At 54.1% G+C, this 27,840-nt stretch overlaps 1 protein-coding gene across 8 annotated transcripts in view; it reads left to right on the top strand.

Annotated features, from left to right (window-relative positions):
- PAX2 (paired box 2) overlaps positions 1 to 27,840 on the top strand; it is an 88,142-nt gene that overhangs the window by 3,701 nt on the left and 56,601 nt on the right. For 3 of the 8 annotated variants that reach the window (XM_037804515.1, XM_037804516.1, XM_037804513.1), the window contains exons 1-2: positions 9,892 to 10,660; positions 11,400 to 11,597. In XM_037804515.1, the coding sequence (XP_037660443.1) occupies positions 10,437 to 10,660; positions 11,400 to 11,597 (422 nt within the window). In that variant the 5' untranslated portion in view covers positions 9,892 to 10,436. Of the gene's footprint in view, positions 1 to 6,883; positions 6,995 to 9,890; positions 10,661 to 11,399; positions 11,598 to 27,840 lie in introns of those variants that run through there. The other 5 variants (XM_037804518.1, XM_037804512.1, XM_037804517.1 and 2 more) reach the window with 5 other exon arrangements.

Genomic DNA, 27,840 nt, shown 5'->3' with positions numbered 1-27,840 from the left:
CCTTGGTGGCCCTGCCCTCTGGCTTGCTTGTCTCTCGCTGGCGGGTCTCCCCCTGTCTTACCCGCTCCCGGCTCTGCGCGATCTCCTCCTGCTTTGCGCATCCCCACGGCTGCTGGGAGGGTAGGAAGGGAGGGTGGCGCGCCGTGGATGGATCCGAGAGAGCAGATGCGGGATCTTGCTTGCAACTCCGGGAAAACTCGGCCCGGGTTCTCCCGCCCCTCTCCAACTATTCCTCAGCGCTACCGCGCTTCGGCCTCTTCCTTTCCCTCTGAATCGGCTGTGCCTATTTGTCTTCCCCTGCTCTACCCGGCGTCTGGAGTTGCGCTCCCCGCGCCGCGCACTCTCTTTCCTTTCGGCTGCCCCTGCTCCTGCCCCCTCCCTCCGCAGCCCACTTCCTCGTGGTGGCCGTGGCTGGTAGTGCCGGGGGCGTCTAGGGTCTCCCCGTAGGCTCCCCCGACCACAGCCGGGTCAGGCTCAGGGCCGGGCTGAGAGCGGAGTTAATCATTACTTCTCCACCGACACCCAGACTCACTCGGACTTTCTCACCCGGTCTTGGGGTGGGGGTGGGGGTGGGGGTGGGGGAGGGCGTGGGCGGGCAGCTGGCCGAGTGGGAACCTCGGCTTCGCCCAGACCAGCCTCTTCAGGCCTTCCAGAGATAAGTGCCTTTTCTTCTCTCCTTTCATGTTCCCTCTCTCCTCCTCCTCTCTCTCCCCTTCCACCCCCCACTCCCCCCACCCCCACCCCCACCCCACTCCCTGGCAGGCCATTCCGGGTCTGATCTCGGCTCTGGCTTTGGCGGGTTGACTGCAGGTCCTGGGAGGACCAACTTTCTTTGTTTGGAACCGGACCGGACGGGATTTCCTTCCCTAAGTCCTCCGCCAACGGGCCAACTCCTCCCCACGGTTTTGGCGAACTGGCCTGAAGGGGATCGCACCTGAGGCCACAATTAACCCGGCTGTTGGGGAGGGGGCGAGGAATTTAACTGATCCGCTGGCAGCTGCGCTGGTGCAGTGGGAAGGGGGAGCAGTGGGGCAGAGATTCAGGAAGAAGTGGAAATGGAGTGGCAGGAGATAGACAGAGACGGGAGTGATTGATGAACCTGGAAGAAATGGGGTATAGTCAAAGGAAAGAAAAAAAATATCCTGAAGGGAGGGACACAGGAAGGGGGTTGGTGAGGAATCCCACGGTTGCCTTTAGAGGCTATAGGTTGGGTGGAAAACATCATACCCCTGCCCTGACCAAGCTCTCAGATTCTTCCCTTCCCTCTGTGTTGAGGGTTAAGGGTCAGCGAGCTGGGCATTTGCTCTTTAATCTATAGAAATGTCTGATTTTCAAAGTAGCTGCACTGCAGAAATGACAGGTGTTAATTGTTCCCATTTTACAAGTGAGAAAACTGAGGCTCAAAGAAGCAAAAGGACTGGGCCTGTGGTGGCTGCCTTTCTTCCAGAAGGGCTGTGGGCTGAGCGACCCCTTCCAGCTGTGCAGGGGTGGCCCTTGTGCATGTGGGGGATGTGGAGACAGGTTCTGACCAGGTCTGACCTGGGAGTGCCAGGGCCTCACTGGGCCCCTTGGCCCCCCTTGGCCCCCCATTGGTCCCCATTGGCCCAGGTCCTTCTGACTTGACTATTTTTTCCGCGCCCTGGTCGGGCGGCCCACTGGGCTGCAGCCACCTGGTAGGCCCGTCTGACTGAGGCCGCTTTGGTGGCAAGTGGCTCGCATTGTCATCGCCCCTCAAAAGGGGCTGCGAAGGGCCGGGCAGGTCGCAGGGACCTCTTGTGAGGAGAAACCGGGTTAAAGGGGGGAGGGACCGGAGAGGATAAAGGCCCAGCACGTGCGCGCGGCCTCCTCAGGACCAACAGACCGAGCGGGCGGGGCCGGGGGGAGCCAGGCCCCCGGGGCTTCACGCCGGGATCCCAAATATTGGGAACAAAAGCGGGAAAAGAAGAGTGAGAGTAGGAGGGAGGGAGGGAGCAAGGGAGCGAGCGAGGAAGCAGAATTAGGGGGTCTTAGATGAAAAAAAAAAGAAAGTAGCTTTAGGGGGAATGTGCTGTGGAGTGTGAAATTGCAGCCCGTGGTGCTCCATATTGTACCAGAAGCTCTTCCAAAAAAAAAAAAAAGAAAAAAAAAAAGCCATCCTCCAACGTGACCAGAGGGCTAGGAGGGGAGAGGGGCGGGAGAGATGGGGGGGAGGGGCCGGGCCGGGCGGGAGCGGGTCAGGCGGCGCTGGAGAGGGGGTCGGGGTGCGTGCACCGCTGCCCGGGATCTGTCCGCCGAGGGGGTGCGCTGCGGCCTGCGCCGGTCCCGGAGGGCAAGGGGACCGCGGCCGTCTGTCCCGGATCTTGATGTCGAGAGAAGTAACTTTTTTTGGTGGTTGAGGTGGGGACTCCCCAAACGGGGGACAATCTAGAAAAGGAACTCGGCTACAGAGTTGCTCCTCGTCTTTACCCTCCTCTCCTCCCGCCTCCATTGCTGCTTCTCTTCCCTTCGGACTAGTTTTTCCCCATTGGTTCTAAACAGTTCCCCCACCCCCACCCCCACCCCGAACTTGAAAGCGTTTAATTTGGTCCGCGCTGTGGGGAGCATTTCCTGGGGAGATACATTTAATTTCGGAATTTCTAATCCCCTCCCTCAGAGCCCCGACCGTGGCTTCTCTGGCTGCTTCCCCGGGAGGTGGAAGGAGGAAGGGCAGGCCCAGGCCGCGGGGAAGGGGGCCCCGCTGGGACTCTCCGGCGGCGGCCCGCGGCCCAGCCGCCTTCCGCAACTGCTCGAGGCCCGGCTTATGGGCCCCAGGTCAGAGCCCAGCGGGCGGAGCGGAGGCAGCTACACCTCTGCCTTTCCTCCCGGGCAGAAAGAGCTGGGCCGGGGGTGGGGGTTACGGGAAGCCCGGAAGAAGAGCAGAGCTGCCGCAGTGGACCGAGTCTACACCCGCGATTCGCTTCGTGCACAATCTGCCAGGAAACCCATTTGGAAGCTCCGGGTGCGACTCGCTCCTGGCTTGGCTGGGATTGCCTGTGCATGTGTACACATGTGTTTCTGGGCGGAGAGGGCTTAGCGTAGACCATCGCCTCCCGGACACATCCACCCGCACAGAGTACGCTCGGCCCAGCGGGAGAGCTAGGCCGGCCACAGCTTGGGCGCGAGGGAGGAGGCAAGGGCGCCCGGCGTCGGGCGGGCCTGGGAGGGAAGGGAGCGCAGAAAGCGAAGGCGCACGATCCACAAGGAAGATTTATTGGGCAGATCAGATGCACAGAGGCGGCTAATGAAGCAAATCCCGAGATGGGTATCAGAGCAACTCCCCAAAAGTTTATTTGCCTTTAAATTTCCGCAGGGAGGCGGGCGCCTTGTTTGAAGTGTAAATGCCCCTAGGTTGGGGGGTGGAAGAGCCGCTTTGAAAACACCAGAGAGAAAAGGTTCATTTAGAGGCAGACGGGAAAAGCAACCAACCCTGACAGGTCGGAGCCCGGATTGTGTTTGGGGTTGGGTTGTTTTCTTTTTTTCTCTTTCTTTTCCTTTTTCCTCTGTCGTCTCTCCTTTTTTTTCCCCCTTTCTTGCTTTTTTTCCCCTTTACTAGAAGAAAGAAGGGAAAAGAACAGGAAAGGAGGTCGGTGGCTGGAGAGAAATCCATAGGGGGTCCTTCAACTGGAAGCCTAGGGGAAGGCAGAGGCTCGACCAAAAGGGGTTCCTAATAGTCAGGGCAGGTTGCTCCTTGACTTTCTAGACCTAGGAACCAGCTGGACCTAAGGAGGAAGCTGCCAGGGGCAGGGTGGTAGGGTGAGTGTCCAGATAGAGCAGTGCTGGGGAGAGGGCCCTAGGAGTGTGTGTGTGTGTGTGTGTGTGTCTATGTGGGGTGGTGTTTGCCATGTCAGTGTCTGGGCTCTCTCGGGCTGCCTGGGAGTTGGACTATCCTGGAAGGGTCTTCACTCCTGGGAGGGGGGAGGGGGCATGTGAAGAATAGGTGTGTGAATACAACTTCCGGCACACTTTGTCCCTTGAGTCCCCTTCTTTACAAAATATGAACATTCCTCTTGTCCAATATGTTAAAACATGTTTTCCAGGCCCACACTGCTTCAAGTGTATGTCACATTTGGTTATGTCTAGCTGGTTCTGGAAAAGATCTGTGACTCTATGTACAGAGGGATGTTCTGTCCAGCCTTCTTCCTACAATAATTCAGACCCCCCAATATGAGGAGAAGCCGAGGGAAGGGCACCTTTACCTCTGAACTGGTCTCAGTAAGGACCCTTCCTCAATGGCCCTTCCCTCCCCCCCAATTCTTGGTTCATGACCTCCCCGGAGGGGGCCGGAGGCTCTACCAGCCAATGCCATCTAAGAGCCCCTTGCTGCCAGGCCGGAGAGCGGTTCCCTGTAGGCTCGGCGAACTCTGTTTTCCTTTTTCGCTCCCCACACGAAGTTAGTGTTCGTGGGGTTGCGAGGCCAAAGCAAACCCAGGAGCGCCATCTGCAGGCCTCCAGAGGAAGAGACTGACCTTCCCGGCCGGACCGTGCGCCTTCAGCCTCCAGCGGAAGGGAACCCGCTCGGCCGCCCAAGGGAAGTGGTGGTGGGGACTGGGAAGGAGGGGGCAGGTAGGCAGGGATTATTCCTCCCAGAAGGTACCTCTCCTGTGGATGAGCGGATCGGTCTCAGGAGGATACAAGAGGGAAGGCAAATGCGGGACCCCAGCCCTCCGGGTCCTCTCGGAGTGGGAGACTCAGAGCCCGGTCGGGCTGAGGCCGGCTCGAGTCGAGCCCTGGGAGAAAAGGGCGTCCCAGCAAACCCCGGTCCTGGACGCCCGACAGGAATCTCCTTCTAGCTGAGGCCGAAGGGGGAGGCCCCCGACCTTAGCTACCGCCCGGGTCCCGGCCAGAGGCGCAGCGGCGCGAGTCCGCGGCGTTTCCCTGGGTGCCTGGGGTCGAAGGCAGGGGCCGGAGGAGCCTCGCGTCCGGGCGGCGAGAGCACTGCGCAGCGCGGGCTTCGCCGAGCCACCCTTTCGCAGATCTAGGAAGAGGGGGGAGGGAGTGAAGGAGGGAGAGAGTTAAAACATCAGCTGAAGTGCCAAGATGATTTATGAGACGAGGGAAAATATTTCATAAAGATCTCCCGGATATTCTGTACTTAACTAGTTAGGAGACAAAGGGCCTCTTCTGCCTGGTGCATGCAAGTGGACCCGAGCGAGCGAGCGAGTGCTGGCAAGGGCTGCGGAGGCTGGACCAGCGGCTCGGGTAGGAGCGGGGCCCGGCCTGGCGCGCTGCGCCTCCTGCGCTCGCTTCGGATCCACTGAGCTGGCAGCGGGCGGCGCTCAGCCGGGATCGCAGTCTCCTCTTCTCAACCCAGGAGAGAGAGCCTTGGTCTTCCGCGTACTCTGCCGCTGGCGACCAGCGTCTCCGCACTGTTTCCCTCCCCAAGTCCCCTCCCTGGCCACCTGAGGGCCCAGGAGCCAAGTCCCTGGGCTCTCCCACCGTCGATTGGGTCCCACCGCGTCAGGTGGGTCCTGGACAGAGGTCTCCAGCTCGTTGCCAAACCGAGCGCTCCGAGCTGCTCAGATTCTCGTGAGCAAGGGGATAAGGGAGGCCCTGGGCGCAGCCGCGCGTGGGACGGGAGAGGACAAACTGCCGGGCACTTTGCTCGGGAATGAGAATTGGGGGTGCGTGCGTGGGGAGGTACCTCAGGAGGGAAGGGGAAGGAGCAGAGACACAGAGAGAGGAAGGAAGATTTAACAAGGAACAGAAGGGAATTCAGATCTAGGTAGAGGGGTTGGGACTAGGGATGCAGAACGGGACCCGGGCCCGCGCGGCCCATGCGGGCACTGGCCGGTGGACGGCAGGGCTGGGCGAGTTGGGATTGCAAGCTCGGCTTCCAAGCTCGGCGCGCTCCGCGGCCCTCTGTCATTGCCTGAATATTCATTAGACCGGCCGCTCTTTATCCTTATCTAACGTTTATCTTATCGGCGGGTTTCGTTTCTCAGTGTAGTTTTAATCCCAGGCTTCCCTTCCCCCTTCCCCTAGCCGGCTCCCCTCCCTCCTTCTTCCTTCGCCCGCTGCTCCCTCCCTCCCTCCTGCTTCCCCCTCCTCTGCCCTCCCCTCTTCGGCACCGGAGTGACAGGCGCCGGGCCCTCCTCGCCGAAGCTCGGGGCTCCGGCGCTGGCGAATCACAGAGTGGTGGAATCTATTGCCTTTGTCTGACAAGTCATCCATCTCCCGGCGCGGGGAGGGGGAGGGGGTCTGGAGGGGGCTTTGCAGCTTTTAGAGAGACACACACCGGGAGCCGAGGCTCCAGTCTCCGCCCGAGCCTCCTCGCAGCCGCAACCCACCTGGGGCCAGCCCAACGCTGCCGGCGCCGCTTGGCTCCCTCCCTCCTTCCCTCCCGGCCCTTCGGCCGCGGCGGCGAGCGCCTGCCTTTTCCGGGGGCGGGGGCCCGGCTGGCGCGCTCCCCTCCCGCAGGCGCCCGCTCGGACATCCCGGAGATTGCTACTTCTCTGCCAACTTCGCCAACTTGCCATCACTTGGAGCGGCCTCGCTCCCCGCCCGGCGCCCTCGGGCCGCCCCCGCCCCGCGCCCTCTCCGACCGCTGCCTCTTGGATGACCGGGTTCTAGGGGAGCTGAGTGAGCCGCCTCCCCCGCCCAGCCTCAGCCCCGGCCGCAACAGCCTCGCGCGCCATGCGCCCCCAGTGCCTCCCGGCCCGGCCTCCTGCGCTGGGGCCGTTCTGCTGACCGCCGAGCCCCACGCCCCGACGGTGGGAAGTTGCGGCCGCTGCGGTTGCAAGCCCCGGCCGGCCCGGAGGAGTCCCCGCGCTGCGCTCAGCGCGGTGGCCCCCGCCCCGCGCGCCCCGCCGCAGTCGGGCGCCCGCTCACCACCCCCCTCCCACCGTCCCTCCCTTTTCTCCTCAAGTCCTGAAGTTGAGTTTGCGAGGCGACACGGCGGCGGCGGCCGCGCTGCTCCCGCTCCTCTGCCTCCCCATGGATATGCACTGCAAAGCAGACCCCTTCTCCGCGATGCACCGTGAGTACCGGCGCCCGGCTCCTGCCCTGGCTCGGGGATCCCGGTCCCGAACCTGTCCCGTCCCGCCGCGGCCCCGGTCCCCTGCGCTCAGCGCCCACCTAGGAGACCACGCTGGCTTCTCCCAGTCCCCCCTTTCGTTCTCTCTCTTTCCCTCACCCCGATGTTTCTCATGCCTCCAGCTTCTCTTCCCTCTGCCTTCGATGACCCATACTTCTCCCTCTGTCTCCTTCCTGCCTTCCCTCCCTCCCTCCCTTCCTTCCTTCCTTCCATCCTCCCTCTCTTCCTTCCAGGTGCCCATCACCTGCCTCTCTCCTTTCACCTGTTCCTTTCAGAGCCTCGTGTCCTCCGCAGGCTGACACCCTGGCTCCAGCTGCCCCACTCCTTGGCCGTCCTCTTGTCCTGGGCTAGGGGACTAACAGGCAGGCAGGTTCAGGATTTTGTGTTGTGTTGTTTTCTCTTTTTTCCTCCCTCCCCAATAGCCCACTTCCTCTCCTGTTCTCTACCTTTCTCCAGATCAGTTGTGGGTGTCCAGTAAGACACTCCTAGTGTGGAAAGCCTGTGTCAAGACAATCCTGCCCAGAATGTGGGGGTGGGGTGCCCCCTCCTGACCCTCGACTCCCAGCAACTCCCAGCCCTCCAAGGCCCAGCTTCTTGCCGGCTGTTTTGAAATGCTTCCTTCCTCTCCCTTTCTTTCCCACCTCCCTTCCCTTCACTTCCCTTCCCTTCTCTGCTTGAGTAGGGAGCCTGAGGTTGGCAGGACATCGTAGTCATCTTTCCCCGCCTCTCCCTGGAGATGCTCTAAAAACAAAGGGGGGTTCTGAGGAGAAATCTAAGTCAGCAAAAGGAGCCTCTCTGGGGCACCCTGGCGCAGCTCTGCTCTCAGTTCTGGAAGCTCCTTGGGAGCCTCTCACTCCTGCCCAGAAAGGACAGTGCAGCCAGTGACACGGCCATGGGGTCGCCAAAGAGGGAGAAAATCAGGGGAGGGGGAGAACAAAAGGAAGGCAAATGCCAAAGCCGGGGAAAAGGGAAAGAGAACTCAAAAGAGGAAGGAAATCAGGGAAAGCACATTGAAAGGATGTTGCAGAAAAAGAAAAGAAGGGGAGAAAAGAAATCGAAAAATAGGAAAAAGGAAATTATTTTCGTGAAATTTTAATTTATCTAATTCATGTCATTTGTCTTTAGCTTGTAAAACAATTTTGAAATTTTTAAACAGGCATTTTTTAAATAAATAAGATTGTAAATAGAAAACTCCTCCTCTGTCTGTGGATTAATAATTAAAGATAATTTGTAACTTTTCACAGGGAAACTTTTTAAACCTGGCTTGGATCCGAGCTTCGGACAAGAGAGCTGAGGACAGAGAACTGTGTTTTTCTCTAAGCATATATTTAGCCTTACAGGGGAGCTTTAAAAAACACCCTTGGTATCAGATATATTTCCTGAATAATTTCCAAGCACAGGGGACCGGAGCCGGGGCCTCGGGCTGCCGCGGCTTTCGGCGAGCGAGCGGGAAAGCCTCGCTCCTCTTCCGAGCGAGTGGAACCAGGTCCGCACGCCGTCTTCGCCCAGCCGATCTGCCTCCTGGAAGGGCCACCCTGCTCGCGTTCTCCTCTCTTGCCGATTCCGCCGGGAATCTGCCGAGCCCGGGCCACCCACAGGGTGCCACGTTGAAACCTAAAGGGGAGCAAGGCAAGCGGAAGGTGGTCGGAGGAAGAACGGAGAGCGCGGCGGCGCTGACTGGCGGACCCGCGGGCTGGCTGGAGAGCAGCCGCAGCCGGAGTGGGCGCCGGCGGCAGTGGCGCATTCCAGGCCCGCCTCAGCGCCCACTCCCGGCCCCAGCCCTGGACTCCAGCCGTGCCCCCTTGCCGCCGTCCTCACCCCTTAGACTGGGGCCGAGGGGCCGGGCCCGGAGCCCGGGGAGGCTGAATTATTCATCTTTAATCTGCTCGCAGCTGCCGCCTTTTCATACCGGTAACGCGAGTTCTCCCGGGGCCTAAATTATTGATGGTCGGGGTTTGGAGGGCGGGGAGGGGTGAGGAGTGGGGCTAGAGGTAGGCAGACAAGCCTGGGAGGGGGTAAAATAAAAGGCTCAGCCTACTCTTGGCCTCCCAATCAGAGGCCGTCTCCCCAAGGGTTTCACCCACCCTTGTTCTTGATCCTCCAGAAGGGGCCGGGAGGGAGATGAGGGGGCCGCAGATGTCCCCGCTTTCTCCGAAAGTCGTCTGAGATTGGCAGGGCAGAGGCTGCAGGTTGTCGGCTGGGTCTGGCCAGACTCGGCCGCTAGAAGTCTCTGCGCTTGGATTGCGCAGTAACTGCGGCTGCGGGTTGATCGCTCTGGGTGCAGGATTTCTAGGGAACCAGCAAGCCTGGGAGAACGGGGCATGGGGCCGCGCCGGCACCCGGTGGCTGCCTCGGCTCCGAGGTTGGGAGCTCGCGCTGGAGTCGGGTTGGAAACCCAGCGCTCTCCTCTTGGTCAGGGGAGCAAACGCCCTTGCTGTTGAGTTTTCCGCGCGGCTACCGAGCCTGAGAGGTCAGAGGGAAATGAGATGTCTCCGACCGGCTGCACAGGGTGCCCCATGAGCCCGCAGTGCGCCGGAGCGGCCTGTGCTTTGCGCCCAGGGAGGCGGTAGGCCCCAAGCTCCGCGCGCGCGGCCGGGTGACGAGCCCAAGCAGCTTGAGCTCTGCGGAAGCTGCCGGGCGCCGCTGCGCTCTCCGCCGCCTCCCTGTCTTTGAGCGCAGCAGACCCGGGGCCCCTGCCTCTTCTGTCTTCCTTCTTCCATCTGATTTTCTTTGAACTTTAGACACCTGGGAAACGAGAGGGAAATGTAGTCCCTAAATATCCAAAGATGGAAAAAATAAAGAAAAACTCCCGATCCAAAAAAAAAAAAAAGCCCAACAGAGAGAGGTAGGAAAACTCCGATTAAAGATAAACAGAAGGAAAGAGGTGGGGGCGGGGGGGTGTCTAGGATTTAGCCCCTGTGTGCTTTGGCCCCTTCTGAACAGAGTCAAAAGGTCCTCGAAAACCCTCCCCCCTCCCTTTCCCCCAATTCATCCGCCTCCAAGGCCTGGGACACATAGGAACTCCGCCTTGCCTGCGGCGCAGGCGGGGATACCATCCCGCGCTGGTCCCCGCGCCGCCCTTCCTTTCCTCGCTTTCCTACCTTTCTTGCCGCTGGCATTAATTCCCCTTTAATATTTTCCTTTCTCTACACTCTTCCCTTCTTTTCTTTCTCCCGGCTTCTCCACTTTCTCCCTTGCGTGCAGCGAGCCTCCTTCCTTCCCAGCCCTCCGCCCAGCGTCTGCGCTCCCTTCCCTCTGGCCCCTTGAGTGCCAAGCCCCAGTCCTCTGCTTTGCGGTGGGCCGACCACCTTTCTCCGCGGTCCTGGAACGTGCCCCTCCGCCTTGCCTGCTCCCTTCGCTCGTTCCGGGCAGTGGATCCTGACTAATGACCGGTCCCTGCTGTGTGTGGGGTGTTGTGTTTTTTTCTTGTCTCTCCCCAGCAGGGCACGGGGGTGTGAACCAGCTCGGGGGGGTGTTTGTGAACGGCCGGCCCCTACCCGACGTGGTGAGGCAGCGCATCGTGGAGCTCGCCCACCAGGGTGTGCGGCCCTGCGACATCTCCCGGCAGCTGCGGGTCAGCCACGGCTGTGTCAGCAAAATCCTGGGCAGGTGAGGACCTCGGAATTGCCCTGGTGGTCGCCCTACCTCCTTTCCCGGCCAGCCCTTGGTTTCCGACCCGGGACTCGGCTGAAAGCTGAGGACGCCAAGTGAGAGGGAAATTCCGGATACCGGAGGATCCAGAGAGCTGCTTTTGCAGAGGAAGCGCAGGTGGCGGCCGCGGCCCCAGGAGCGAGGCTGAAGTAGGGTCACCCAGCGCCTGCCCTGCCCCACGGCCCTCGCATGGAGGCCGCCCAGTTCCCGGCCTCTTTTAGCCGAGTTAATTGCGCACAAAAGGGAGGAATGAGGTGGGGAGCAAAAACGGGGTCCCCAAAAGGAGAAAAAGCAGCACTTGGGAGGCCAAAGGATGGTCCCGGTTCCGTCGGCGCTCTGCGCTCGTTGGGAAAGACGCTTTAACCCCGGGTTGTCCCGGAGGCCTCGCAGCTCTGTTCCTCCTGTTGCCCCCAAATGAAAGGCCGGTGTTTCACTCTCCTAGCCTCCTGTAGCCGCTAGCGTGCGCTCACCCCACGGCATTACGGCCTCCTCGGGCGGAGCGTCCCTCTCGCCCTCCTTCGCGTGGCTTGCCCTAGCCAAGCGCCCTCTGGAAGCACTCTCCGCCGAGCCCGGCCTTCTCCCTCGGCGCGGCTGGCTCGGGCGGGAAAACTGCTCGGCCGCCCCGGAGCCTGCAGCTCCTCCCGGCGCCGTCGCTGCCGCCCGCCTCTCGCTGACCCCGCCGGCCTTCCCGGCGCAGGTACTACGAGACCGGCAGCATCAAGCCCGGCGTGATCGGCGGCTCCAAGCCTAAAGTGGCAACGCCCAAAGTGGTGGACAAGATTGCTGAATACAAGCGACAGAACCCGACTATGTTTGCCTGGGAGATCCGCGACCGGCTCTTGGCCGAGGGCATCTGCGACAACGACACGGTGCCCAGCGTCTCTTCCATCAACAGGTGAGTAAGCTGCAGGGGCTTACCGGGCGGGACTCCAGCTCCGGCTCCTGCCGCAGGGGCGTCTCCGGGCACCGGGCCTCGCTCTTCCTCCAGCCTCTGCCCTTCTGCTCTGCCAAGCCCAAGTCCCCTGGGCAGGGAGAGGGGATCAGGGAGGCAGAGAGAGAGATAGACAGACTGAGCTGTCTCGGGCTCAGCGCTGGGTACTCCCTGCCAGGCTTCTCCCGCCGGCGTCCTGGAAATGAATCCAAGTGTTTGTGGTAATTAAGACTCCAAGATTACCTGCCTGGGTATCTAGAGACAATCACAGCCCGCCCGCAGCCTAACCTTTAAAATGACCAGGGTCTATTCATCGCCTCTAAACAGACTTCCCTTTCTAAAGGCGCGTTCCCTTCCCCAGGGACAGCCGCCTGTCCTGGCTCCCCCGTGCTCCTGCCAGCTCCCACAAAGCCTCCCTCCCCGGAGCCCAGGCCTTGCTACCCAGCTCCCGCACAAGTTTCCGGCCTACAGGCACTGGCCTCCAAGCCTGCGGAGCAAAGGCCAACCACCATCCAGCCACTGGCAGGGAGCAGAGGAGCTGGGCAGGGAGTGGGACACCAGGCAGGCAGGGAGAACTCTGGACCCCTGAGGCTGACCCTTGAGAGCTGCCTCCAACCACCCAGGGTGCCCATCTCCAGGCTGAAATCTTTGTGCTGATGACAGGCTCAGGCCCGTGGGGACAACACAGGCCAGAATGGCAGCACAGGATAGTTAGGTCTTCCCAATCCCCAACCCACTCCAGTGTGCTTTCTGGGAAAACAGATGTGCACTTTCCGTGCATGTTCACCTCCAGCCAGTGTGCAAATGTATTTGTCTGTGATGGGTACAGAGCATACAAGCAGCAATTGGGGCCAGAAATCCAGGCAGGCTCCATGGTGGCAGAACTGACAATCTGACATCCGCAGAGTTCCTGCATGAGTCACACTCCAGCCAGAAGCAAGTCCCAGGCAGCCTTTCAACCTCTGTTCCCCTTCTAAGGCAAACCCCCACAAGAGAAAGAAGAGGGCTAAGGGCTTCATATCCTTGTTATTCTCTGTACTCTTCATGGGCTCATTATCAGGACAACTAATAATTCAGATGGTGCCTTTTTCTGAAACTGGCATCATGTATCAACGGCTTTTAATATTTTGCAAATGATATGGAATTATCCCAAATCATCCTGAAAACAGCAGGTAAAATTAGCTGGTAGAATGTACCTTGGCTAAAGAGGATTCCCTCTGCCACACTCGTGCTGTAACGTACTGCGAGGCGACCCCAGTAATTATCCCAGTGTGTGCCATCTGTATTAAAATGGTTATTCAGTTATGAACAGGGTAACATAATACTGATCAGCTAATTATACATCCTCCGAAAACCCTCCAGCTCCCTGGACCTGGCTCAGCCAGGTATTGAAAGCATAACGGTTTGACATTCAGACATCTTCAGAATGAAGTGGAAAAAGTTGCTGGATGGTTTGGGAGAGGAATGAGCCCTTTGCATTTAAAAGCCAGAGGGGAGGCTGGGGAAGCTTTGGGGCTGAGGCAGAAGTGGCAGGTAGTGAGGGGAAGAAGCATTGTTTTCTGAGCCATCAGAGTCAGCTGGCTGCTGGTCTTGAGAGTGAGTTGGAATTGAGATTTTGGGAAGAGAGCATCTGGGGCCAAGAATGGCTGGGCCTAGATGATGGAGTTCTGGAGAGTATTTGAGAGAAATGCTTGTTGTAAGCGGCAGGATTTGCAAGCCTTTGGAGGAACCCAAGGCATTTATGGTTAAGGCATTTGGTTCTCTTCTGGGGCAGAGAAACCAAGCAACCAAGGCAGGTGCGGTGCCAGCCCTGCCTAGCACCCCTCACCCTCCTTCCCCCTAGCATACACTCTTCACTGGCTGAGAGGTTCTTTGGAAGCTGGGCTAGGATGCCCTCATCCTAGGTCCTGGGTGACCCCAGGATCAAGTTCCAGAGGCCTTGAGGGGCTCCCACCAGAACTGGGAGAAAGTAGAGGAGTGAGCCATGAGTGAGGTGAAAGTGGAAGAACCATCTCGCCTGGACAGTACAGGTGGCTGTGGGATCTCTGGCTTCTTTTGGGCCAGAAAAATCCCCATCTGTGGGCAGGTGTGGCTGGAGGTGGAGAGGGAGCGGGAAGGACAGAACAGGACCACCGCGGAGGGCGTGGGCGGCTGGCCCCGGCTCCCTCAGTTGGGCTGGCTGCTTGTGTTGTCGAGGAAGAGCCATTGGGCTGCTCTTGCTTTTGCTTTGGGACAGAATCCTCCCATGTTTCACATTTTGGAAAGAATTCTGGGGGCTTCCCAGCGTGCTGCTGAGTCGAGGCTGGTGGGATGGATGTGGACACCAGGCCCTTAACTTCATTCCCGAAGGTGCTTTGCTCTGATGGGGGAAGGTTGTTGTGCAATGTGTTGTTTCACCCTAATGCCTAATAAAGGCAGGTTGTGTCTGCTGGTGCCGGTGATGTCAGGAATTTGCCGTTTCTCTGTTTTGAGAATTCTTGCTCATTATAGGAAGGGCCTGGTGATTTTTCTCTGTGCAGAAAGTGTGGCGCCTCGAGGGGAATGGGTGGTTCTTGAGTTGAGAGGTTTGTTGTTGGTGAGGTGCCCACTTGTGTTGGGTGCTTTGTAACTGTTAGGAGTAAGGGTGTGCATGTACTGGTGGTTGGCAAAAAAGGAAGTCCGCACCTGCTCACCCACCTGGGCCAAATCGTCAGGCTTTCATCTTCCCCTCCCCAAAACAGATGCTGTCGCTGCACTTGAAATATGCTGTTATGGTTAGAAACGAAATAGCTTTTCATGCTTTAAAAATGGTTTTGGCAGTCTTTGATCCTGTCACTATAAAGGTTCGGCCATCCAACCTGCTTTCTCCTTAGCAAATCCTCATAGACATGCCTCCAGCCAGAGACCACTGTCAAGAATCCAGAGGGTGGACTGAGTTGCTTATCATGTGGAATTTATCTGAATCATTCTAAATATTGGGCTACTTACTGATCGCTGAGCGTGGAGTTGTCGGCTCCTCAGCTTATACCCTGGTGCTGTGGAGGGGTGGTGGTTTATAAACAGGAGGGTTAAGACTGAAACCTGGTGCGGGAAATGGCCTGGAGCGGGGAGAGATGGAGGCAGAGCCATGCTACTGAAAGGGGAAAAGTCACCTAGTTACATTGCTGAGCAATTGACTAGGCAGGGAGGATTTTCCCGATTATATACCAAAGTCGTCTGGTTTGGCTGTTGCTCTGGGCAGGGATACAGCTGCTTTGAAAGAGGGGAACCAACTCCAGATAGAGTCTAGGGTTACTGAAGGTCCCCTGAGGGTGCCGTCTTGGAATGAGCTGACAGTAAGGCCATGGCTCTCTAACTTTTTCAGTCTGCCTTACCCTGTTTGGGGACAGGGTACTCTCTGCCCTTAGATCTTTGGAGTGAACTCTTCCAGAGTGAGCTTCTCGCTGCTCACCGGCTACCCACACATTCCCTTAGCCTGTTTGGCTCTAGGTGAGCACATCCGTTTTCCTAGCAGTGACAGTACTTGGCTTCAAGAAGGCTGCAGCCCCAGCGCTGTTAGAGAATTCCATCCTGTGTCATTCAGGCGACTCTGGGTCATCTTCTGGTCTTTTTCAGAGACTGGGCAGAGGGGTGACAGTGGTCTACTGGCTGTTCATTCAAAGACCTTTCCAAATAAGCTGGGAGCCACTCATCTGAGCTGAGAGAATGTTGAAGACCTGGCCAGGGCTGGGTTTGGTCTCCTTCTCTGAAATTCTGGCTCCAGAGCTTCACACATCTGATTCCTAGACCTGGTTTGGGGCACAGGTGCACCGGAGGGGTGGCATTGCCTGCCACATCTCCCTACCTGGCAGCTTTTGGTGGCCAAGGTCATTGGTCTCATGGCAGACAACCAGGACTGGTTGGTAGGTTCAGAAGATTTCTCCCCAGACAGGAATGGGAGAAATAAGGGCAGAGAACTTATCTTTCTGGGATCTGTCAGACTGGGCCACAGATACCAAGCATGCCAGTTTCTGTCTGAGAGCCTTGCTCACCCGTCCACCCCCAGGAAGGGTCACCTGCTGTTGAGGTCATCCATCATTAGAATCAGATGTGAAATAAGGGCTGTTGGTTTTCTTAGTCTGTAAAATGAGCTGGCAGTGTCCTTCTGAGAAGCCCATTTGCCCATATTTGTTTCCTTAGTTGTTAGACTGGGCATCTTGGCCAGCAGCCACTTGGTTGGTCTGACCGTCTCCCTGTTGGACGGCCCAGGAGGGGCTTTCAGGCCACAAAGTGGCTTCCCGGTGAGAGCAAGGCTGGTGTCCCTGAGTTCTTACCCACCACCCTTGGGAAGGGAAAGACAGAAGGGGATGTCCCTAGTGAAAGCTCCAGATCGACTTTGGAGGGTGATGCCAAGAAGAAAAGAGAGGGGAAACCCTAAATAAATACGTAAATTGTGCCCCAACTTTTGTGAGAACTCAATAAAACAATCCCATCAAATATGAGGAGTTATAAATCTTGTGACTGCACAGGTAACCCACTCAATTGCTTTTATTATCGCTCAGGCTGCCTCCATTTATTACCGTCCACAGCCCAGGCAAAGGAGGCTGCGTGGAGGGTGGTCTCCAGTGCAATTCTACACCCCAAGAGGCAACAATCAGCCCACACAGCCAGGGATTTCCATGGGAGCCCAGGAAGGGCCCATCTGTCTGCATGAAAACCAATCAATAACTGTGTAACCAGAGCCCTTGTCGCAGGGAAATGGACAACACAACAGTTCAATACAGGGGCCACAGGGGGAATTAGCTGAGAGGAGACGGGGCCAGGTAGGAGCAGCCCTGAAAAGGGAAACAGGGGTGCCTGGAGAAGGGGACACTGGGGAGAGGCAGGGGCGAGCAAGAGCACGTTGGCACAAGGGAAGATTCTGGTGCAAGGTAGATCCAGGGACTGAGAGGCCACATTGGAAGTTGGGGTGACATTCTAAAGGGCAGTTGGGGAATGGCCTTGTTCTAGTATACACATGGGATGGTGTGACTGCATATGCTGTGGTTTGTGCTTGTGGAGTTTGATAGTAAAACTTCTAGAAAAAGAGTAACAATAGTAGTAACTGATGCACAAGAACCTCCCCCGCCTCCTGAGCCTGCACTCTGAAGAGGGGGTTCTCTATGAGCCCACATGGGATGAGTTCCTGCTTCCCAACCTCTCAGCAGGACTGGCAAGGGACACCTTAAACCAGGGGCCCCATTGTCTTCAGCTCTAGCTACTCTGAAACTTTGTCTCTTAATGTTTAGGTCTGTCTGTGGCCCCTCCCTGTTGTTGCCTGTGGTTGGAAGTATTAAATTAAGAGGAAAATATGTATGCTAGAAAGAATTCCTTGTTCACTTCCTGCTCTTTAAAAGAATGCAGTAACCTCGCCTGCCAGTTCTTGAAATCTCTGCTGTTTCTTCGCACACCTCTCCCAACCCTCCAAGTCAGGTGTTCAGAGCTCAGATTTTTACAGGGGAAGCAGCAACAGGTGCAGAGTGTGCCCAGGGTGGCTCGCCCAGCCACGAGGGTGAGTCTAGGGAAGGAGGGAGGGCTCCTGACAGATCTGAGGTGTGAAAAACCATGTGTCACAACCAATGCCCCAATAACAAGTGAAATGTTAAACAGGCGACGAATTAGATCACTGTGGGTTCATCTGTCTGCCACTGAACTGTTAGGTTGAGATGCTTTTCTCTTGTTGAACAAATTATTTGTTTTGGTGCAATTAAGGTGCAACTTGAATATATTCGTGATGGTTTATATGCTTCTGGGTTGCTGCCTTCCATGTGAATGGATGTGTGTGTGTGTGTGCATGTGTGTGTGTGTGCCTAGTCCTCTTGGGTGAAAGGGCTATGAGGCCAAGAGGACGAATGGAAGAAAGGCCCACAGGACGGGGCTAACCGTCACAGACAGGGGCCGGACACCTCACTTGGGCCCATCAGGTCAAGCCACGAGGTAGCCATTGGGCCACTGGGCAAGGTGGTGACAGTAATAGGGGTGGGCGGAGGTTTCCTCATTTCATAATTTAGACAAACAGAAGCCAACTTTTCATTCAATTATTATCTGTACTGTAACACTCCAGAGTCCATTTAGCCCCCACTGAGAGAGGCTCTGCTACAGTGATACCCCCCCGCCACAGTGTGACAGAGAGCTGTGTGATAAGCTGTCCGTCCTTGCTTTGTCACTTGAGTCCCAGCCCAGTTGGCAGGATGAGTTAGGGACCAACTGTACAATCAGCAAAGAAGATGCTCCACCAGGCATGTCCTCTTCCTTCGGAGTTGTGGTGCAGTGACCCACCAAGCTGGGGCCCATGCAGGTCACAGTTGGCAGAGCTTTCCCAAGGGCCAGCCTCCAAATCCTTCCCCAAATCATCCAGGTGCCAGGGAAGTAAGGGAGAAGCTATGTGGTGGGAAACATACAGTGTAGTGGAGTTCAGACCAGGGCATGATGGAAAAGGAAGGCACCCAGGGATAGGCTGAGGAGGGCTCTGGGGGACGGGGGAAACGGAGAACTTCCTGGCACTGGAGGAGAAGGAGCAAGTCCCAGCACAGGTCTGGGGACTTTCAGGTATGAGAGGAAGGGGTCTGGGGCTGTGATAGGATAGGTCTAGCTAGAGCCCCCCTCACAGCTCATCCTCAACAACCACCAAAAACCTGAGCCTCTTTTTCCTTTGGAGATAATATGATGAGAAAATATTGTGTGTTTGCCGAGAGAGAGGCAGAGATACAGACACTGAGAGTCTGGTGGCAGTCTAGAGAGGTTCAGGGTTATTGTAGGGATGTGGGGGGAAGGAAAATAGTACCCAGAAGTCTGAATTGGTAAGAATGTGTGTGCAAAGGGCAACGATGGAGACACCACATGACTGTAGGGTCACCAGGGCAAATGCCTTTAGGGGCAGCAGTGAGGAAAGTAAAGGGGAGAGGCTGCAGGGGCTGAGCCGAGGTGCCTGGTGGGAACTGGGCAGACAGAGCTACAGCACCCAGGCCCTATTTAAAGGCACAGAGATGCAATTTTTTAAAACTCTGTGCTGGCCAAATAAAACACATCTTTGTGCCTGATTCAGCTCATGGGCCAGCGTTGTGCAGCCCCTGGTCTGTGTAACTGGACAGAACTCCTCTCTCTGCTTTAGACAAGAGCTGCAGTAACCTCAGTGCAGGTGCAGGGGTCCAGGCTTTTCCTGAGCCCCTTAAGTCCAGAAACCCCTGAGGAAGGGACATGGAGGTGGGAGGATCACCCCTTATAGGAGGACAGGGTGCGAAGAGGAGGGAAAGGGAGGGAAAGAAAATGAGAATGAGGGTTGGAGGAGTGAGGAAGGAGGTGATGAAGCTTAGAGGTGAAGGCGAGAGGTCTGGGAGCAGGCATGGCCTGGACAGGTTTGTTTGGGAACGGAGCATTTGGCAGGAGTGCAGTACAGGGAATTCCAGAGGGAGTGGAAGTTTGAAAACGGTGTACTGGAGCCTGTTCATCTGTGGTGAGGGCTTTTGGTAGCCCTGCAAAGTCTTGGAGGTGGTTGGGGGGAGCCAGAGCTCTGGGGTGGCTAGAAGTTCAGGCTAATGGGGGCCCGAGGAAAGGCCCATAGGGGGTAAAGGAAAAGGGCAAAGGGCCAGCCAGGGAGGAGAAAGGTGGGCAAGTTTCTGAAAAGAGACCTGAGCAAAGGACGTGGCATGGGGAGGTAGAGTCCCAGGGCCAGGAGCTGGGCTTTGCTTTCTGAGGGTGGAGCTGCAGGAGCAGGTAGCACGTGCAATGACCGCCCACACCAGTCAGCTCACCGCAAGGTAGGTAAGCAGTGGCCGTGGGGCTGCTGCAGTGCAGTTGCTCCAGCCTGGTCCTTGGCAGGCAGGGAAGTAAGGAGAGTGGGAGAGAAGCCAAGAGAAAGGGAGGGAGGCCCCTGCTTCCTGAGGTTCCAGATTAGAGTTCCCCCCATCTGGGAGCCTGTGGCCACTCTGCCGTGGACTGCCTCCTCTGCCGGCCTTCAGCCCTGCCTGAACTTCTCTGCAGCGCTCTCCTTCTGCAGCAACTCAGGACCAGAGAAGGCTGAGGACATGATGGACAGCTCTTGGCAGGCGGAGGAGGAAGGGCTGCTTGACAGGGCAGCAGGCTGGAAGGGGGACTGGATCCACCTGGTAGGCAGAAATCAGAATGAGGAAGGATTGGAGGGTATTTGGGAGAGAGGGAAGGAGGGTGGAAAGAAAGAACAAGGTGACCTCTGAGCCTGAGAGAAAAGAAGTGAGTCCTGGGGGCACAGCCTTCCCTGGTCCTGATCCCCTCGGGAGCCCCTTGAACTCTGCGGGCCAGGCTGATAGCAGGAGAAGGACAGCATCCAGCCTGACAGGCCACAGAGATGGCCGGGGAGGGAGACCTCATTCTGCCCCTTACCCTGGTACCTCCTTCCTCCTAGTTCTAGAGGCACACATGCTGTGCCCACCTTGGCGTGTTGTACCAAGAGAAGTTGGTGACTGTTGGGGGCCTCTGTGTGGAGTGTGTGGGCTGATGGCTTCCAGCTAAGCTGGGATTCATGCCCCGGGCAGCTGTCTAAATGGCCCTGGCATTCTAGGGAGCTCTCAAAATGGCCCTGGAATTCTAGGGAGCCAGTCTAGTTGAACGGGGAGCTGGTGGTTTGCTATTCAAGTGGTTTCCGGCTACAGAGATGGTTTGGTGCCAGAACGCGAGTCCCTGCCATCGCTTGGAAGGCCTGCCTGTTTGGGTGCTAGGGAATGCTGTTAGGAGAGCCCAGGGTTGAATGGACAGTAACTTCCTGGTGGATCGATGAGTGCATGTCCTGTCAGGTATACACAGAGGGTGTTGATTCATTTAGCCTGTGCATGTGCATATATCTGGGAATGGAAGCACTTGTGAGCAGTGTGTGTTGGCTCTATTGGTGGGAGAAGGGGAGAGCTGGGTGCGACGGCCAGGGTGGCGGGTGTGCAATGCCGTCATATGAGAACTGGGAGCAACTGCTTGGTTTGCATCTAAAAAGATCCTCAAAGGGAGAGGGTGATTAGGTCTGGACAAAGGTCATGATATTTATCTCCTGTCATCATCTGCAAAGTGGGTTCCTCCCCTCCCTACCCAGTCCCTTACCCTTCTCCTTCCTCTTTCCCTTCCCTCTCCTCATTACTCATTTTAGCTGGTTTGGGTTTGGAGGCCAATCTCAGGAGACTCTAAGTGAAGAGTGAAGAGAATTTGATAAGATAAGGAAGGCCGTCCTCTCTCTAGGGACCGATTGAGGTCTCATGTTCCCCCAGTCCCCTCTGCTTCCCTAAGGAGCTGCCACTAGGGCGGGCAGCCTTCCCACAGCCAGAGGAAGAGACAGACCCAGGGATGGGACTTGGGTTCCTTTCTCCAGTCACCAAGGCCCAGTTGAGAGAAGACAGGGGGGCAGATGAGAGATGGCAGAAGCCAGGAGAGAATGGCAGCCAGATGTGACTGATGTCTGTCAGCCCCAGCCCAGCTAAGCCTGCTTTCTGGCCACAGAAATGGACTGGGCCAGGAGGGGAACTTTCTATTAGGGAGGAGACTCTGCGGTCTTTTAGGCAGCATACCGGGTGGAGTCCTCAGCTATTTGCAGAGGGTACAGCCCTGTCTAAGGTCCAGCTCCCCCTAGAAATAGAGGTTCTCACCCTCTGTCCCCCTACCCCAGCAATATACACTCTACCCCACCCTCACTTCTCCTCAACTTGGCTCTGAGGACCGGTAGCTCCTGACTCCTGGGAGGCCGCCGGACAGGCTCCTTAGGAGGTGACCTCCCGGGGCGGGTACAAAAAAAGTTGAGAGAAATTCATTTCATGGCCAGTGGTTGCTGAGAAAAGGTGATTCCAGCATATGAATGTGATAAATGTTAACTGACATTAATCGCATTAAAGAGGGCCCTATAAACTTTTCATTTCTAATTAAATTCGTCCGGTGATGCTGCCCAAGCGAGTACTCTGGGCCTTTGTTTATGTGGAAAATTAAAATGCAAATACAATGGGATTTATTTCCAGGAGTGGACTGATGGGCTGGCTCCTCTGGTTCCCGGCCTCCAGGCCTCTCAGGCCAGGTAACTGCTTCTTAGAAGGTGCTGTCCCCCTTGGGACAGATTCTGATGTGAAGGAGGAGACCAGAGTTCAAGGTCAAATAGCGTCAAAAATAGGAAGCTGTGGAAAGAATTGAAGAGGGGGAGAACAAGGCAACAGATGGTCGAGGGACACAGGGAGCCATCGTCCTGGTTTCCCACCGTCCCCCTTCTTGCACCATGGGGAGAATAGACCTCCAAAACCTTGCTTGGGAATAATATCAGCTCAAGCCTCCTCTGCAGCTCTGGGCTGAAGGGTGTGCGTGGGAAGGTGAATTTGGAGGCTGCGGCCCCATCAGGCCTACGTGGGCCTGCTCCTGAAAGGGCTGAGTGGTCAGCAGCAGGGAGGGCCCAGGGCCTGGATTTCTCTCCAGCAGCACAAGGGTCAGCTGCTGCCCACATCATGGTTTCTCAGGGCTCTTCCGGCTGGTGCCAAGCAGCATTGGCACAGGGCAGTGGAGCACAGAGGCACAAGCCGAGGAGGACGTCGTGCATGCCTGCCCGCACGCACACAGCCTTCCTGCACGGAGGGAGAGCCGGTTGCTTATAAGAATAAACACATGTACCTTGCAAGGAGCCCTTTAGTGCTGTGATCTCTTTGATAAACATGGTCATCCTAAATGCTATTGAATGGAACGATCCAAAGTTCCTATTTACTAAAACATAAATAAAGCCGAGGGCAGAGCAAACCTGGGCAAGAAAAATCATTTGGGTATATCAGTTAGAGACACTGAAAGATGGCTATGCCGTTCTATGGATAAGGAAGTTGTAAATAGCTTTAAAAAGTAGAGAGAGGAAAGAAAATGGAGTTAGGAGAGATGATGAAAGGCAGAGTACTAAATCATAAATAGAGGTCCATGTACAAAGTCACAAACCAGATTTACACCAAGCTTTGAAAAATCTACAGCTTGGACTGAAAAATACGTGGAGATACTAAGTGCACAGGCTTGCAGGCGTCCGAAGAGTGGATGAGGTCACATCAGTAGGAAAAGGTTGGATTGGCCATGACATGGGCCAGCTGTTCTCGTTCTGGACACTGGGATTGATCCATCAGCTCCGCCAAGCAGGGATCTGATTGGGCAGGGTTCTGCAGACAGTCAAGGATACAGACTTATGAGGTTTTTAAAGGTCTTTTAGTACACGAGTCTCTTGTGAGCTGGATCCATGTCCTAATGGATCTCCAAGGTAGCAACACATTCCCGGAACGGAATCTGCTTGACTGATTTTGTCGAATAGCTGCTACTTCTGTCCTCTTTAGTCTGTTTTATTCTGGGTTATTCTTTTCCTCTTTAGTGTTCACTTAAGTCGCTTGGAAATGCTTGAGCACTTGCTGACAAACAGGTTAATGACTATGGCAACTCCCAAACATCTGGATGAAAACCAAAAAGTTTAGTTGGTTATCCATAGAGGATAACCATATCCATATCTGGTGATTTAGAAGCATCCACATAATCGATTGAATTGCTTGTTTGTTTGTTTGTTTGTTTGTTTTTTATCCAGGCACGGCATTGGCACATTGGAAAACACCTATTTTCAGAGAAAAATATTTAAGGAAACAGAGTGTTGTGGTTAGAAAGCTTCTTTGATGCAGTGGAGTCTGAGCTCTGGTTTGAAGGGAGGCTGAGCCTGGCCCTGGTGTCAGGTGGAGAAGCAGTGGTCAGAGAATTTAGTATGTGAAAGCTCATTGGGAGAGTGAATCACTATGTCCAGCTAAGCTGGAGCTGTCTGTTAGGCCTGGCTTTGATAGGAGAATCCACTTTGCCAACTTAAGTAAGAATATCTGTGTTCTTAATAGATGTGGTCTTTCACTCATTTATTCTTTCATCTGTCCATCTAAAAAAACCTTGCTAAGCCCTACTATGGGCAAGGCAAGTTACACAAAGCTCTATGGCATGGTATAAGAACGCATCCTCTGGGGAGAGATTGTCAGAGCTTGAATCTTGGCTTCACTACTCACTGGCTATGTGGGGTTGGGTGAATTTTGTAACCTCTCTGGACCTCAGTTTCCCTATCTATAACACAGGGATAATCATGTAGCTACCTCATAGGTTCTTTTGAGGGTTAAAGGAACGAATCCACATAGACCTGCTTAGAATTGTGCCAGGCAGATATTAAGTGCTCAGTGAATGTTTGTTATTATTATTGAAACAATAATTATCAAGTGTATGTTTCTTGTTATGTGTCTATGTCAATGTGTGAGTTCTGGTTTGCATGAGCTTAAAGATTGAAATCTTTTAAATAAAAATGCTTGAGAGGGCCAAAAGAATATTTTGTGAACAGGATTATGTATCTTGAATGCCAATGAAAATTATGGTCCCCTGTGAGCCCAGCTGGTTTTAGGAAGGGGCCTGCTCTGTGAACTTCCAGTTACTTGACTATTGCACAGAATTAGATTACTGACCTCTGTCCACTTGTGTTTGAGAGCCCAGCCTCTGTGGACACGTGTGTGTGTGTGTGTGTGTGTGTGTGTGTGTGTGTACTTTATATGACTGTATCCTCCTTCTCTGGGATGAGCCTCCTATTGCTTGAGGAGTTGAAGGTTGGCATTTTCAAGGCTTCATGGCATTTTCATGGGTTGTGGTACTTTGCATTTTGTAGTTTCTGTTTTTTCTGTGTTTTTTTTTTTTAAGATAAAATGAAATGGCCATGGAAAAAAATCCTTATTTGATGGGTTTGAAGGGTTCCTCTGATTCTTAAATGTCATAGAGGGGAGAGGAAAGGGAGGTAAATAGAAAGAAGATGGGAAGAGAGGAGAAAAAAATGGAGGGTGAGGTAGAGGATGAAGAAAGAGGGGAGGGAGACATGAGCAAATACTTAATAAATTCAAACCAAATTTATCTACTATTGTCCCAAATATCTGGATATTCCGTGAAAGGGTGGGAGTTTGATAATTTTAGTTATTCCCATTGCTGAGTGATTTTAAGAAAAAAATTCAGGAGAAAAGATTTCCTTTGGGCTTAATGTATTTGGTATAGTGGCTCAAAATAACCAGACAACTGCAAATCCTACTATTTCATTTGTGCCCAACAATAGCAAAGATGAAAACCAAAGTTTCCCTAACTCACAATGATGCATTTCTAGCTTCCCATCTTTATGGGAAATCCCAGGAAATGAGGCTAAGATCCAATTCCATTCTGGCTTTGTGTTCTTCCTGACCCTTTGGCCTATTTAGATAATCAAATTCACCTCAGTGGGTTTCTATAACAGCCACATCCAAATGCCTTAACATTCACTTATCTGATACCTTTCCTACCACCTTCCTTAGTTCCCAAATTTAATATCTAGATTCCATTATCCCTCATTTACACCTATTAGCTAGTAAAGATCTTGATTTTCTAAATTAGAAAGTAAATCTTCCTTTTTTTTTTTGCTTACAATTTTTTTTATTGTGGTAGCATATATACAACATAAAATGATGAAAATTTCCATTTTAACCACTTTCAAGTATACAGTTCAGTGGTGTTAATTACATTCACAATGTGTTTTACCACTACTACCATCCATTAACAAAACTTTTCCATCACCCCACAGAAACTCTGTGCCCATTAAACATTAACTCCCCATTCCCAATTGCCTCACCCCATCCCTGATAACACGTAATCTATTTTCTGTCTCTATGAATTTGCATATTCTGATTCGTTCAAATAAGTGAAATCATAATATATTTATCTGCTTGTTGGTCTGGCTTATTTCATTCAAAATGAGGTCTTCAAGATTCATCCATGTTGTAGCATGTATGAGAACTTCATTCCTTTTTATCCTGAAAAATATTTCATTGTATGTATATGCCACATTTTGTTTTTCCATTCATCCGTTGATGGACACTCCAGTTGCTTGTACCTTTTGGCTATTGTGAATAATGATACCATGAATATTGGTGTACAAATATCTGTTTGAGTCCCTGCTTTCAATTCTTTGGGGTTATATACCTAGAAGTGGGAATGCCAGGTCCTATGGTAATTCTGTGTGTAATTTTCTGAACAAAGAAAGTACCTCTTTTAAATGAGCTAAATTTGAGTCTTGAGAACTCAATCATGTTTTAAATTTTTTATGTGTAAAACACATATGAGGGCCACCATCTTCTTTTCTGCCTATCCATCACTACAGGGTGGATAGAGCCCTGGGTACAGAGCTGGGCAGTGATGAACTCCATCCACCCCCAGTCCCTGCAGCTGTCACAGTGGACCAGGAGGCCAAGGAGAGAACTGCCCCCTGCTCCTGTGCGGCCTGATGGCAACTTTTTTACTTATCTACAGAAAACACACACAGACACCTACCCCTTGATTTATCTTAGGGTTTGATGTGCATTAGCCACAAATACACACGTTTTTACACATGCATGGGCCAATCTTACAGTTTTACTCAGCAAGTCCTTTACTACTAATATTATTATTAATAATAATACCTAGCAAGTGCTTAGTGAACTAAGAACTGTCCTAAGCATGTTATGTATATTGCTTGATTTAAGCCTCATAGCCAAACCCATAGGGCTTTATAGGAGTGCTCATAGATGAGATAACTGGATTACAGAGAGGTTAAACAACTTGCCCAAGGTCATAGGCTAAGTAGCAGAAATAGGATTTGAACTCATGCAGTACTGGCTCTAAAACCACTTGTTAGCTACTATGCCACACTCCATATTGAGCTCGGGTCAAAGAAAGTACAGGCATGTATAGTGTCTTGAAGAGCTCTGTGCGTTTTGCAGTTTGATGCCTGGGTATGTATTCACACATTTACTTACAAGCACAGAACAAGAACCTTGTGCCCTAGCAGAAAGTCGGGCCCAGTCCATGTATTCTTGTATTCTTCCATGTCTGCATGGCCTTGAGAGTGCAGACTACTGCTGAGCTACATCATCTGGGGTTACTGGGAAGGATGATGATGCTGATGGGCAAAGCCACAGAGTGGAGGGGACTGGAGATCTTTGGAAATAGAGTTCATGTTGTTTTTCCCATTGGGATTGGGGAGCTCACTCCCATCCATCCTCCTCTAGCCCCAGAGGGATCTAGAGTCTCGGCAGATATAGGGTTTGACCTAGGGCTTGACTCTCTGCATTAGGTAGATGCGGGGAGGTTGGTACCAGGACCACCATAGTGTTCTGGGATCAGAGCTGTTCAGCCCAGCATGGGGAACTCCCTGTGTCCAAGCCAGCTCTGCTTTTTCTTCCGAGAAGAACAGAACTGTACATTTGGACATCAAGAAGATATTTGTGCTGCATCTCTAAAGTCTTCCTTCTGGAAAGAAACAGTGCAAATGACCAGACCAGCGTCAACTAGAAAGCTGAAGAATGGGCCCTCCCCACAACCACACTGAGCAGGCAGTTCAAGCAATTCCCGAATTATACCACCACCCAAATCCAACATCGTTACTCACCCCACATCACCAAGGAGACACCGATTAACCTAATCTCTGAGACATACATTACGGAAAAAAAAAAGATGCTGATATGATCAATGAACACAATAATTCAAAGCAGAAACACAGATACTGCCACTGAACAATACTCAAATTCCTCCAACTCAGTGTTACACAAAGTGCAGGCGCCTTGATACAATACCACAAAACGTCAAGTAACGTACCTCAGGCCAGTGGCTGGAATGCGCTGGCACAATGCAATACGTGGTAAAGCACGACACAAAACAAACTCGCCATCCCACACACAAAGGCACCTAAGCGATAGTAAACACTTTGGTTAAACATAGACAGAGATAGAGCCAGCTGTCCAACACCCAGTGGTGCCTACACTTCTGCCTGCCCAGCAGAAAATGGTCGCGGTCACAGCTGTAACCTCCTGGAACCCAGTGCGCTTCAGCTCCCCAAGCATGGCACAGCCTGCAAAAAAACAGTGGCACCTCCTGTTTCTCCGGCAGATGTGTCCAGACCATCACCTCCAATAAGGCCTCCAGGCTCTTGTTGCTAGTAAGAGAGTAAGCTGTCCCCTGAGCCTGCTTCCGGAGACAGGACAAATCAGCTCTAGCATGGTTGGGGCCTTAAGAAGACTTGGCTGTTACCGAAAATGACAGAGCTCTGGGGAGCCAGGGAAAGACAGGGGAGGACCCTCACCAAGCTGGGTGAGGAATCCCCCTTCCTCCACAGAGCCCTGCCTTCTGTGGCCATTCCAGAGCCGAAGCCCTCTTGCTGGGTGTTCACTGAGTATCGATTCAGTCTGCAAGC

Source organism: Choloepus didactylus, chromosome 15, assembly GCF_015220235.1.
Source record: "Choloepus didactylus isolate mChoDid1 chromosome 15, mChoDid1.pri, whole genome shotgun sequence".
NCBI classification, from domain to species: Eukaryota; Metazoa; Chordata; class Mammalia; order Pilosa; family Megalonychidae; genus Choloepus; species Choloepus didactylus.
Note: the sequence above shows the minus strand (reverse complement) of the source record. Positions and strands in the feature narration are given on the sequence as shown.